We start from the raw sequence: 14,504 nt of genomic DNA, 5'->3' as shown, positions 1-14,504 counted from the left end.
TGGACCATGACAAGGTGATATAAGAGGCTATAAGAATCTCTGATCCTTTTTATAACCACATAAACTCAGCAGTCAGTCAAGCTTCCTCACTAAACGTGATGTGTAACACATTTTCAGAGTTTTTGTCACTGTTTTATGTTCCTGAATGACGACTGAAGACTTTTTACTGCGTTTTACTAATCATACTTCAATAAAACGTATTACAGGCACATTGTGTAATACGGCTTCTATGTGTTGTGTAGAAAAGTTAGTGGTGGCTTATCAAGTGAAGGCTTCATTTATATTTATAATTGATGATTATAGAGGCTGCTTCCCAGGGTGATTGGGTGTTTGGGGGGAGGGGGGGTTTCAGTCAGATATATCACTTTTAGCTCCAAAAAGCCAAGATAGTGGTGGCAAAATTGCAAAAGTTCCCTCCAACGGTGATTTAGTCATAGTTTAGAGTTTAATGTTTCCAATAGATCAGTTCCTCCTTCTGTGATCAACTTAGAATGCCAGTTTAAACATCGATATTTGGCCTCTGATGTTACAGGCCTTTTTAGATTGCATTTGGTTCTGCACATGAATGTAGATCTATGAAAATAGATAGAAATAGATATTTTCTTTTACCCTAATGAAACAGTGAGAGTGATCCTCAGAAGTTTTTACTGTGCCTTATGTTGGAACCAAACCACATCACATGAAGACTTCTCATTTGGGTTTGGCTGATTTGACACAGAGCCGACTGCCATCCAGGGCACGGCCACAGATCATCTCAAATACACAAAAACTAAGACGACAAGACTTTAAGGCTTTTATCTTTTGGCGTTTTTTGTGTTATCGGGTTAGGATTTTGATTACTTGTCAGGGGAAATTGAACCATAGTAAAATGGACATGAAATAGGTCAGGGAGCCTCTTCTTGCCCGAGGACTCTTCTCAGCTTCTTTGATTGAATTAGAGGCTGAACAGAAACAAGCAGAGCATTAGCAAACACCTTGAGGGCTCCAGTTACTTTTCACAAATGATTCAAATAGAAGAAAGGACTAATGCCCCTTTTAATTGGCGGTAGTGGGGTCTGGGTTTCTTAAAACATTCAGTGCAGTTAAAGGCTGAAAAACTCTAAATGTCCTGTATGTTTATTGAAATTGATCATTCGATTCAGCAAAGATGGATGCAGTTAAACGTGACCTCCCATCAACCACGTGCAGACATGAAAACCACCAGCACCGAAGCTTTAAAAAGTCTTAAAAGTCCGGTTCCACCCAAAAAAGACTGGCTACGTAGGTCTTTGCAATTAAACACACACTTAAATGCGTCAGTCCAGCATCAGTAGCTATTAAATCTCTTTGGTGTTCGTATTTTGGGTTTACTTGATGCTAGTCAGAGCAGAGAAAGCATGCTGCAGAGGAAAAACCTAAGAAAGTTTGCATTACTTTGCTGCCTGTTGATCGAGGTAAGAAACTGCTTTTTTCTTATTTGTTGCATGCCCAGAATATCATTTTATCATATTTTTTCAGCAGATTAAACGAGGAAAGAAAACTCCAGCTGCTGTATGCTGCTGTGCTATTACCCCCTGACCTTTTTGTTTTAGGAACAAAGGTAACTTTATTCTTGTTGGTGGTTTGTATTTCAAACAAAATGTGTCTGAACTGAAGCAAAGAAAAAAGCTCTCGTTTTGCCTGTGGGTGTTTCAAAAGCCATCAGTCACTTTTCCCACTGAGGAGTAAGACACTAAACCTGAAAGACAAGCTAAACTACGTAAAATCCCACTGATGCAATTTGTGGTAGTTTCGTGTTTAACAATTGCGCATCTTGTAGACATTTCTACATAATTTTGGATCACTCCGTGGTCATTCTGCATCTTGTTTTTCTTGGGTGTTTTTCCATCATTTTCCATCATCTTGATGTCATTATCTGGTCCAGTTCTGTTTGTCTTAAATATGTCCTTCTTAGTGGTCATTTTACTTTGTTTTTGTGTCTTTTGTGATCATTTGTTGTTCTTTTTGATGAATAGTGTCTCAGATTTTGATTGTTTGTTTTTATCTCGTTTAACTTGTTTTTAATCTTTTTTTATGATAGTTTCTGCTACGTTCAGTCATTTTGCATCTTTTTGTACCTGTTCTGTGTCTCTTTGTGGTCATTTGGTATCTTGTTATGCTTGATTTGCTGTACACAAGTAATCACAAGTCTATTTGTCTCATTTAAAGTTGGTGTCAAACAGAACTATACGAAGAAAATCTGTCAAATCAGTATTGCAACCTCAAATCTGACAAAAGCCCATTTCAAATAGGTTCTGAAGCACAATATTTCAGATCTTGAGTCGGCACCTGTGAGTTTTTGGTAGCTATTTGCTCAATTCTGACCAATTTCCAACATTACAGGTCATTGTTGGCTTTTAGTGGTCTAGTTTTGGTTATTTGGCATCTGCTCGTTTCTGTGTCACATTCTTTTTGTCATTTTGGCAGCTTTGCTTCTACTTATAGCCATTCGATCCCACTATGCTTGTTTTATGTCTCATGTTATTCCCCATTGTTAACATCGTGTCTCATTTTGGTAGTTTCTAATCTTGTTGCAGTTGTTTTCTGTCTCTTTTGAGTTGATTGCATATATTTTCTGATGCTTTGTTGTACTTTGTTTATTCTGACTGTGGTAACAATAGTTTGTATATTTTTATCATATAAAAACATTAAGAAAATTTAGATAAAAGCAGTGACCTTGATAGTTTCACGCCGTTGTAATTATCTTCTTTCTGTTATCTTTACGCATTTTGGTCATCTCCTACATATTGAGTGCCACTTAAATGGTCATAAACGTGCTGATTGGCTGTCAGTTGAATAGGGCGCGGCGTCATTAGCTATGAGGCAGGTGATTGGTTAGTATTTATAATGGGCGAGGTTTTACTGTAGCTTGCTGGCTGTCACACAGACACTATACATTCAACAGTTAACGGGGTAGGCGTCGTTTGATAGGACTTCTGTGTGCGATTTCGTTACTGTTTTATTTACCATCTCTACATAAGTTAATAGACATTCTTCATTGTAAGAGCGGATATAAGGGGTCTCTTTATAAGAATGTAAATCATTAAATAAATTTAATAAATTGGCCGTGCCGGTGGAGTGAAGCGACTGACGGGGAAGAGGAAGGGAGACTACTGGGAGGTAGTTGAGCGGATTTGAAAGAGGAAATCATCCCATACGGAGCTAATATCAGAGCCTGTGAACAGAAGGTCTTGGTGTCTGGAGTTTGTTTCAAGATTACAGTTGTGTTGTTTTTTTTTTTCTTTCTTTTTTCGTGTTGGGGTGGGGGTGGGGGGTCGATGCGACCGGTTTCTGAGTCGAGAAGTTTTCTCCGCAAATGACGTGGAATAGCACGATGAGCAGTGGCTACAGCAGCTTGGAGGAGGACTCCGAAGAATACTTTTTCACGGCCAGGACCTCTTTCTTCAAAAAACTCTCCGGAAAAGTCACAGAGAGCAAGGTAAACATTGTAAATAATATAAACCAAAAAAAAACGTACAACATACCATTCCTCTTTAAAATGAGCCGCTTTTAGGTTCTGTTCACCTGTTTTTAGTCATGTTGGTTTCATTCATCAAGGATGGAGCACAAACGTTAATATAATTTGTGTCGAATAAAAATCCGTGCCGAAAGTATGAAGAGACCATTAAGCATTTCTTAAGTTTGACATTTTCTGATCTGCGTTTCACATCAGCTTTCCTTTGAGCTGGAATATGTTAAATAGTCTGAATCGTCAGGCTGGTTTGGCAAGTACCTGAATATTTGTATATCAACAATCCAGGCTTAGTTGTTGGGTTAATTTCCGTTTTTCCAAATTTTGCAGCAGGTTTAGTCACCATGCATTTTGACAATAGGTGTCCCTTGCTACAGCAAATATATGAGCTTGGTCTAAAAAAAAAAGGACAGAAAGGTTTTTAACTTTTTTTTAAGTATTGTTTTCATTGGCACATATGGCAATCATGCATGATTGCTGTGCATATTTCTCAGTCTAAAACCATGACCTTCTGTAATGATACTGTCAGGGTTTTGTGTAAGGCCACCACTAGCCCAGGTTGTGAGTTGTTGTTTTTTTTTCTCCCTAAAATAGGTCTGAACTGGGTGCTTGATTGACTGAAAACCGTTAGGATTTGGCTTTATCACGTCTGGAACCCAAAAAAATAGGCCAGTTTTCCAGTCCTTGACTAAATACTGGCTGGGCCACAGTCTCTAAATCTCACACTTGCATTCCCACAGCACACACAGTATCTCAGACTGTCTTGCAAACACAGCTGTTTTGTTCCTGGCCTTGAAGACTCAGCATACTGTAACAGAATCGCGCCATTCTTCCTCTTTGCCCACTTAAAGCCCGTGTGTGACGGAACTTGCTCGCAGATCCTGCAGCAATGCGTGACCCTTCACTTTTCCATAGGTCTCCATTCCTCGTGGCCGTGTGCGTTTGTGGACGCACAATGTTGCCCATACAATGGTCTGGCGAGGGGGTTATGACCTGTGGTGTGTTAAAATGTGGCTTTTGACCTTAATTGGTGGTGCTGGCTGCTTTGTGTGGTGGTTTCCCACAACAGTAATTATAACTGCAGAGGGGACAAGCCCCTTGGGAAAAATGTGTTGCACTGCTGCATTAAATAACTGGTTGCGTATAAGGAAAAATAGAAGTTTTGTATATTTATATTCCCTACTGCGTTGTACTTGGAGGCTGTGATGGATTACTTTGAATACCAAAGAAGGGTAAGGCTGAATGCGGATGATATTCTAAAAATGTGCAAAGCTCCATCCAAAGCGGAAGGAACTTTTGAATCAAAGTGAAGTTACTTGTTACTTTGTTAGCAAATATTGCTTATGCACAGCACGTTGCAGTCCATTGTGAGGTATTTTATCAGGCAACGGCGGGCAGCAACACGCTGAGTTTTGAAGTTATCATCACAATTTTCCTGTATGTGTGCCATCCACATATTTTGTCTCATCAGTTGTCTGGGTTCTTATAAGATCATTTACTCATTGTCTTTGGCTCAAATCCAACCCTAAATGTGGCCTTTTTATTTAGCATTTCATTCTTCTATTATTTTAGCGGCAACTGCGGCATTTTTGCTTTTGTCTCTGCGTTTTTTTAGTTTTTTTAATGTGATTTAATGTGAGTCTTTTGAACAGCCAGCAAAGTGAATGGTACATTCGTGTGTGCTTGTGTTAATGAGGAAGTTAGCTGACTTCCTGGGATAGTTGTGCTGATAGTTGCATTTATGATTCCTACTCCAGAGTGGTTCCCACGAGACCTTTTCTCACCAGGGTACCCAGCAGCATTTAGAGGGAGAAAGTGAACTTTAATAAGCCTGAGTGTAAACGGAAAGGAGGAGGACAAACTGAAACACAAAGTGACTGCGATGAGCTGATTGTGGACGCTCAAACAATAAAAAGAGACGCCCGGTTGGCGGATTTATCTCTCCCTTGAAGCACAGCAAGTCGCTGCCCTGCCACCTTTTCAGTGCGTGAATGGCGTTTCTGTCTGGAAATGTCACGCTGACCAGTGTCTCTGTGTGTCATATGAAAAAACAGTCGAGGGTAATCCCACTCAAAACGTGCACGTACGCACACATGCACTGCAGCCAGCCAGAGCAGCTCATCTTCAATTCAAATCACCCTCGCAGACTTGAGGCTTACTGTGTGGTGTTTTTGTCATTTCTGTTTTCCGGCTTGGTGACCACTGCCGTGTTGCAGCGGAGACCCTCTCCACTGACCAGAATTAATCTTATTGTGCGCTCCAGTCAGGAGCAACAGTCTGGAAAAGAAAAAGAAAAAAATACTGCTCTTTTAGGCTGTCGTGTGTGGTTGCAGTGGTCCCGCTCACAGTCCGTGGGGTACTGCGGGGTTAGCCGGCTCTGGCTTTTCTGGACATCACACAGGACATCTAATGTCATTTTCTGTGACAGTGACTGCGTTGTGCTCATGTAATGGATGGATGTCAGCAGTTCAGGTTCTTCACTCACCAGTTTCAGCTGACCATGAATAAGTTAATATGCTGTAAGGTTTAGTTGGTGTCCTGACGTAGAACCAGTTTCACGACACAGCCTTTGATTGTTGTGACACTGCAAGTGGTTGCGCTATGTTGGTTCTATCTGTGCATTAGTCTGTCTATGAAGAATTTATTGCTGCCTGGTGTAAAGAAAATTAGCTTTGGGCGGTAAATTTAATATTTTCCAAGCGTTCTTTGTGATTTGCTGTGCTTTGAGGCGTCTTTGCTGAATTATTTTGCCTTGAAATCCAATGGAACTGGCAAGCCAAAGAACATAAATCGAGAAACTTGTTGTCTTGTAATGTCCTCGGAAAAGAGTCTGATGTCATCAGATGAGAGTCGTCTTCTAGTAAAGCATCCCCACAGCTGCTCCCGTCCAGCACCTGCTGGACTCGCAGCCTCTAAAACGACTTAACAGGTGGGAATAACGTTTGCGAAAGGGCAGCCAACTCTCATGCAAAGAGTGCGAGAGTCCTGCCAGCGATACTTCTCACACACTATCACACCCAGCTCCAGTCCTCAGGAGAATAACGCTGCCATTTTACACATGTCCTGGTTTCTGGGCTGCTATTTACGGCAAGCCTCTTAGCCTTGTTTTCCCGAACCTCGAATCACCCCTGCATGTGCACGCTCTGCCAGACTCCAATGGGCTTTTGGCGCTCTGCTCGTGCTCCAAATTTTCATCTTTTCCCCCTTTTTTTTTTTTTTTGTAAAAACACTGAAGCATAAGCATTTATAAATAGAGCTGAACTCCCATAAAGCTGCTCTCATTCACATTGTTTTCCATTTCTTTCGTCAGACATTGTGACAGAAAATCGGCTCGTGACACCTACGTGTCTCCTCGCTATTGATTAAAGTATTTCCAGACTGCCGCTCTGCTCTAATAAAATTGATTGATTTTATAACCGGTCATTCATCTCACTGAATGACCACTAGAGTAACTAGGAGACGACATCTGTTCGGTGAATGCAGAGGTGAAGAACAGATCTCTGCTGGAGTCTAGTTAAATATTTACCAATACTGATGTCACAGGTACAAAATCCATGTCGACGCTTTATTGTCAAACAAATAGTTGTGGTGAACTGTTGATTTATCTCTCTGTTTGTGTTGCTGTTGCCGTACAAGCCAATTTGTAATTTAGGAAGAAACGAAAATTGTTGGATATCAGATGTATTTATCCAACCCATCTGTCAGAGCCACAGAATACTAGCAAGAAGTATTTAGCTTTAGATTCAAAAGTGGCTATCAAAAAAAAAAAAAAAAGATCTGATGCAACAGATTCTGAACCAGGAACTGATAACAGTCTCAGTCACGAAGCAATAAATTCTAAACCGTAAAAGATGTTTTTTTTCTAAAAGAGCGTCAACCTCCCCGCTCTCTCTGCTTTCCATTAATTGTGCTTTATCCCACTCCTCCGGGCTGAATTCCCAGCCCGTAAATCATCTCACGATTCCAGCAGCAGTAGGACACGACAGCGGCTCACCAGGTCACAGATTCATGAGATGAACTCGGCCTTTGTACAGGAAGCGGTCATTCCTTAGAACTCGTGTTCTAAAGGGGAAAAAAGTGTGTTTGCCTTTCAAATGAACTGAGGACTGACATCGTACTGTTCTGTACAGCGAGAGATAACGAATAATCCCTCACTTCCACTGCTGATAGAAACACGGTGCTGTATATATTTACCTGACCTCACCCTGTAACCCCTCCCCCCCAGGTGTGGATACTGTATGAGTTTGTTTTCAGACACGGTGATCATATCACGTGTCCCATCAGACCAGCTCTTGTGTTTCAGGATTGCTCTGTTTCTGCTTTCATTTACTTTTAATCTGTTGGAGTTTAATTACTGGAATTCTTTGGAATTCCAGCTCACGCTGAAGTTGGGTCATTCTCTAACCTGCTGTCAAGCTTAAATTTCAACTTCCTTATCTGTAGCTGTGGGAAAAGTACCGTGAAGTTTTATCTGTGAGGGCACCTCAGAGTCGGACTGACAGACTGCCATCGTGGCAGATCTCATCTCTTCTGTCTCTTTAATCTCAGACACTTGCTGTAAACTGCTTTATAACGTCGCCACCCAGCTAACGAACTCCTCGCACTGCACCGCAGACCTTTTACTCATGTGTTTCTTGTCTTCTTTTTATTAGCCTTCAACAGCTAAAAAGTCAATTATTCAGTGACTAATTGACCGGCTCCTGCCTCCCGAGCATAAATATTTACAGGCTTATCTGTTTTTATCTGTATTTTTATTTTTTTTTAAGACCTCATCTCATCATCTGTTGACTTGTGACACAAAGTTTTGTTGTGGAGACGTTTTGCAAACCACGTGATCAGTTAAGGAGATTTTAACAACATTTAAAGGTCAAATGTTGTCAGGCCAAACGTTTTATCCTTGGCAACATATCCAGGCTGTTATGCTGTCGAGTTTTGACAGAATAAAGAGAATGTTTCTTATTTCTGATGTCGGGATCCTAAAATACAATCCATTTGAGAGTAGCAATGAGTTTGTACGCTGTATTTGTTGGTAATTTCCAGTGTTCTTGCTTTGTTTTTACTGAAAGGCCAGCTCTGTTGTCTTTCCTGTTCTCATGTGCACATGGATCCAAATCTATCCTATTTCACGCTTCTCCCTCTCTAGATTTCCTCCCTCTGTCCACCTTCACCCCCTGTTCTTGCTTCCTCACCCCTCACTTCCTGTCTGTCCTCGGCTCTGCGTCCTGTTCCCTCCACACAGCCAAGACCATGTGTGTGTTTTGTTTTTTTTTTGTCTTCACTGTGATCAGACTGCTCATTCAGCAGATTCAGACTTTATCCTCTACAATCCTGTATATCAAATTCAGATTGTGGGCGACTGTTTTTCTCATGCTCTCGATTTAGTGACCTGGCACATATTGCATAACTGTATTCACCTTGCGACATTGCTGTCAATCTTTAATATTGCTGTGGTTAAGCCATGGCAAGCATTCTAACTTCGCTTTTAATGAGATCAGGGAGGACACAGTGAAGCCCGGCAACAGGTGCTGGATCCGAACGATCTAAAGATGTGGGTTAAACCTCTGCAGAACTTGTAGGATGCCACCTGACTAGAATCCCTCAAGAGGACGGGTCCTGCTTGAACCTTCCTCACCCCCAGACTGTGTTTAAGAGCCATCATGATGATTGTGTTTGTGGTTCCAGCTATTCGAAGAACAGATGTTGAAAGTTCCACTCGTGATTTGTCTCGCTTTTGAAGTTTTAGTCTGCCTTTACTATGCATTATTGTTATCTCTTCAACTCCAGTCTAAAAACTGTGGTCTAACAAAAACATCGTGGTTACTTCATTGCTTGTGTGTCACAGCATTTGAGTTAAGAGACCTAATGCAGCATTGCCTTTGCAGGAACTGCATGGAAAGGTTTATATGAGGCCGATCGCCTCTCCTGCGCTCTGCAAAACACACGAGACGTGGTGCTTAACTGCGTGGCCCTCGCTATCTCTTAAAACAGAACCAGAGTGCTTTCGTGCCTGGAAAGACACACACTCAAGCGTATAAACGCAGCCCCTCGATGCAGCAGTGTGTTGTTGTATAACAAGATAAACCTGCCTTTTGAAAGGAGCCACCTGCGTCATGGAGAATATGAGGCGTTTGTCAGGACTCTGTGTGTGTGTGTGTGTGCGTGTGTGTGGAAAAGAAAAAGTTCAATTTAGAGTAAGAGATGCATTTAAGTGGCTGTGAAGTATAAATTGATCTGCCATTTTGACCCAAATGTTGAATGGATCAGTGCATGTATTTAACCTATATGCATGCATTTCTGCTACTTTTTCCGTTTTTTTCTGCTTTCTCTCGTTTTTGTTTCGTTTTTGTTTTGCTGAGCAGTTGGGGCCTGTCACAGCTACACAACCGCATAGTCAGCTTTTTCTTGGAATCCTTTCCGTTCACCTGCCTGAGGTCAGCTGAGCCAAAGCGGCAGAATTGGCATGTCTTTCAATCGCTATTTCCACATTACCGGCGCGTAGGCCCCTGTTCTGGCGACTCGTGACAATCCGGTCACCTGCACGACACCTTTCAGAGGTGCTTCGGTGCTCTAAGACTAGGTGAGTGAGACGGGAAGCTGGAGGGGGGAGCTCTGTAGAAAATCTGACCCTTTTCAAAATAAAACGCCCAGAGCAGACCCCTTATTGTACGTGTCATCGATACATTTATCTTACTGGTCGTGTAAGGCCAGTCGTTCAGGAGATTTTTACCTTTGATAATGTACAGTTCAGCAACTAGAACTCCTTCTTAGATTTAGCTTCTAAATGACACTGAAAGTTGGTTTTGGACTTGAACTGAACCCTAACCCTTAATTGAGTTATTTGCTTAAATTGCTGTAAGGCCAGCAGACATCACACACTGATGTCATCAGATTGGGACGTCTGCTGGTTTTACAGCCAGCCAGATTAATAATCCCAGCGCAAATAATCTTTAGCTGCGTCCCTACCGCAAATGCTTCACTCAGTCACCGCTGGGCGACCCGGTCACTGCAACCAGCTGCCTCAAACAGGCCGTCTACTGTACATCTAAACTCCACGAACAGGTGGTCACTTGGTTTTTAAACCCCACCCCCACAACACTTACTGACCACCTGTAGCATCGTATTACAGGGTCAAAGAGCTCCAGATGGGTCGCGGGGGGATCCTACCCACTGAAAACCATGACCATAAGTTTACCAAGCTTGTATTAAGAGAGTATTAAAAGATACTAAATGTTGGAGTCTGAGAGTCAGAGCCTTTCTTTGCATTAGTTTCCTTGTATTTTCACAGCCTTGGGATGATACTTCTCCTGACAGTTAATCATATAAACAGCTAGAGAACTCAGAGAGCTGGTATCAAAGTACTTCCCCAGTATACATGAAGCAAAAAGCGGCAAACTGGTGTGTAATTATTTGTTTGTTGGAAAGCGAAGCAGGCCTCTCTGCCTTCTCTGTGTTTATATGATAAGTAATGAAGCTCGCTGTGGTTGGTCTCTGCTCTCGCCACCGTGTAAGGTAATCTGCCCCATGCTGCTCATCTGGGAGCAGTTTAACACCGACTGTGATCTCCGTGCCACCATTATCACCAAACCACAGCGTTCTTTGAGGCGGTTTGTGGCTCTCTTTGATGTGCACAGGAGAAAGTGAGAGTCAAACTATGTTAAAAGACCACCCTCTCAGGAGGCTTTTTCACCTTGCAGGGGACTGTTTTTAGGTATGAGCTTTTTGTTGTGGCTGGCTAACAGTTTAGGAGCTCTTTCTTTGAAAGGCTGAAGGTTACAGTGTGAATGTGGTATGCGAGTAATGCCGCCATCTCAATCTAACACAGGATTCGTGTTCAGAGCTTTTGAACTTGCAGAACAACCCAATTCCAAAACATGCAAATGTTAGAAGTGCGATTGCATTATTCTATACTTTAAGCGGACTGAATCTCACTGTGAAGAAGCAGGGTCGTTGCTTGTGGTGGTCTAAAAAAGCTGCTGTTGAAGACGAGTGTCGGCTGAAATGTGAATGGCACCGACCCAATGAACTGTCGAGTGGAATTCTGCTCTTCGTTTTGGCTTCTTTGCCTTTATCGTGCCCTGCAGCTGAATAATTACAGCTTATTATTTAAAACGTCGGTGTAATGTGTACAGACGTAGATTACAAATGAATGATTCATGAATTAAACTATGTTTGTGGTCTCTCGGCACAGTCAATGACATTCCATACACCCTCTTCATCACTCAATTATCAAAGCGCAATGTTGGGTGTACACACAGGGACAGTATGTAGACCTCATCCTGTGTGCCATTATCGTGGAGCGTCTCTGAACTCTCACACACTGAGGTTTAATGAAAAACCTCTGGGGTTTTTAATGTCCTGTCTGATCATTATCCTGCCTCTGCGTGGCGGTTTTGAACATTAGGGTTTGGCTGAATATCACTGTGCGTTTTTGGCCAGTTTGTTGTAAGTTTGTGTGTGTTTGAGGAGCTATTCACTCCTAAAACGGGATTTTCCACCGTAGCCGAGGTGAAGGGTTAGTCTGATTGTAGTCTGCACATAACACTCATTTTTTGCGGACACTCAGGTGTTGTTTCCATTCTCTCTTTTATCGGGCTCCATCTAGACACGCCTTCCTTTGTCATCCTCGCTGTGGCCTCACATTGTGGCGCGGCAACATGAAATGGTGCTCCGACGCTACATTATGTAATTCAAGACTACTTTTTTTCACTGACTGCTCCAGAAAAAAATGTGTGGGACTAACAGATCAAGCTGCATCCACTGGTTGTGGGATTTAGTTTAACTTAAAATTAGCTTTGAGGGGGTGGATTCGGTAACTGAGGGTCAACTTGTGCTGTGAAACTGCTAAATTCTGCCCCTGGTTTGGGTTTTCTGCATGTGGGCTGATGATGGGCCTGGTGTTCAGCAGTCAAACCGCCTTCACAGGCTTAGATTTTCCATCAGGGATGGCTGAAATTCTTTTTTTCTGACACATTCTCTTACCAATGTAGGCATCCTTTCTGACGTGTGATGCTTATCATCAGGATGACACACGGAACGTGTGAACAAATACCTGCTTTAACAATCGCAGCTGGTATTTACTGTGGCAATTCCACTCACATGGCCACTCCTGTTTTTAAGGTACCCTTGTGAAATGGTGTCGAGTGGGAGCATGTTTTGGTTGGCAAATAAGAAAAGAAAAAGTCCAGAGAGTACTTGTCGAGATATTTCCCTGTGAATCCAGTAGAACAAGATAGGAATTGATTGCATGTACCCCAACTGATCAGATTGAAACTGTAATTGCGCAACAGAAGCATTAGCAGCATTGTGTTGGGACTGTTGCCTGTCATGACGTGGAGCACAAAGCTGATGTGAGACACGTGGGATTAGATTTGTGTCAGCGTGAGTCTGTTTCCAGAGACGAAAGCCTCCATATTTTCAGGAAGGGTTGGCTCTAGTAATTTGAGCAACCTATAGCCCTTCTTTGTATCTTTCCTGTAGGAGTGTCAGACAGCCGGAGGTGGATTTAGTAACAAAGCTGTCAGAGATGACTGATGGCGATTTGTTCTGTTGCTTCGTGTGTGACTCAGCGAGGCCACTGTGAACCTCGTTGTCCTCCGTTACTGCCTTTGGTCTTTGTTTGCTTTTGCTTTTGCTGCTCGACCTTGTCTAATGTGTGTTTAATCTGTCTGTGGCTTCCAAACACTTGAAACATCTCATTAAATAACTACATGATGCTGTTTTTTTTATATGAATGTTGTCTTGAGTCTTGAGCAACAGCCCATTTGGACAACAAATTTGATCATCTTAGTCCCTTAAGTTATTTTAAATGCCAAATATTCTCTGCTTTCAGCCTGTCAGATAGCAGGATTTAATTTCATAATGACTGCACTGTTTGGTTAGTAAACAGCTGAACGAAACCCTCCTGCAAAGTCTGCATTATTGTTGGCTCAAACACTCCTCTTTTCTGTCAGAGTCTTCCTCCAAGGTCAGAACCATGAAGTTTCATAATCTCAGCCCACATATGCTTACTCACTATACACACACACACACACACACACACCTCTGAGTCTTTGTTGCCCAACTCTTGTGTTAACAAATGAGTCCTATATAAACTCTTGCGGCTTAAAGACTAACGGATACAGTCGACGTGTTTGTGTGCACACGGTAGATGTTTTTGTTTGTGGGAGCTGTGGCCAAACGGTGCGTTTTTTTTCTCCCCAGCGTGTATCCGTACCAAAGAAATATTTTTCAGGCTAATGAGAACATTTCTCAGCAGGCCGTTTAAACAGCAGCAGCAGCCAATGGTTATTAACGGAACGGGGTGGAGAAAGAAATTGTATTTCCAGTGATTTGATTGTATTCTCTATCTTTTGCTTCTCATTGTGTCTCTTCCTTCCTCATCTTGCCACACATTTTCTCCCCTCTTCTCCTTAGATTTTCTCTTCCTCTTTCTTCTAATCTCGCTTTACTTTACTTTACTTTAGAGGGACTGCATCATCTTCCTCTTTCTGTGTCGGTCGAGCTTCATCTCTGGGTGGCCTCTCTGAACGGGCTGCTCGCCTGCGCTCTGCAGCATGGTGTCGGTGTGGTTCAGTTTGCTTCACGTCATTGTGCCGAATGCAGTCTCTTGTCTCCATGTGGTCCAGCTAGTTTAGTCTGCAGTCAGTTTTCAAAACCAAAGAACATAAATTTCTTCTTCTTCTCCTCTGGAGAACGTTTACTCTTGTCGTCTGAGGTTGACGCGTTGACTGAGATGGTTTAACCGAGCTTATGTTCAAAATCTCCTTTTTTTTTTAATCCAGTTTTAATTTAATTTCTCTATTTTTCTTCCCGTAGCATTTTCCTTTGCCATCGGCTCCTATAGCTCTGGTTCTACTGATATAAGAAACCGACAGCAGAAGTCATTCCATGTTTACGTATTGGAACTCCTCATAAAGAGGATGGAGTGATAAACAGTAACATTCTTTGTTTTTTAACCGTTTGTTTCTGTCTTCTGCTGTCTCGCTTGGTGTTTGTCAGGGTCAAGCATCCCATT

At 42.2% G+C, this 14,504-nt stretch overlaps 1 protein-coding gene across 3 annotated transcripts in view; it reads left to right on the top strand.

The window, feature by feature from the left end:
- Positions 1-14,504, top strand: part of rassf3 (Ras association domain family member 3) — a 59,948-nt gene that overhangs the window by 27,996 nt on the left and 17,448 nt on the right. The window contains exon 1 of one of the 3 annotated variants that reach the window (XM_072377638.1): positions 2,918-3,457. The exons of the other annotated variants lie outside the window; for them this stretch is intronic. Coding sequence (XP_072233739.1) covers positions 3,335-3,457 — 123 coding nt within the window. The 5' untranslated portion in view covers positions 2,918-3,334. Of the gene's footprint in view, positions 1-2,917; positions 3,458-14,504 lie in introns of those variants that run through there. 3 annotated transcript variants of the gene reach the window in all.

The sequence above is a fragment of the Leuresthes tenuis genome, unplaced genomic scaffold, assembly GCF_036924035.1.
Source record: "Leuresthes tenuis unplaced genomic scaffold, fLeuTen1.0.hap1 SCAF_23, whole genome shotgun sequence".
Lineage (NCBI taxonomy): Eukaryota > Metazoa > Chordata > Actinopteri > Atheriniformes > Atherinopsidae > Leuresthes > Leuresthes tenuis.
This window is presented reverse-complemented; position numbering and strand designations above follow the sequence as displayed.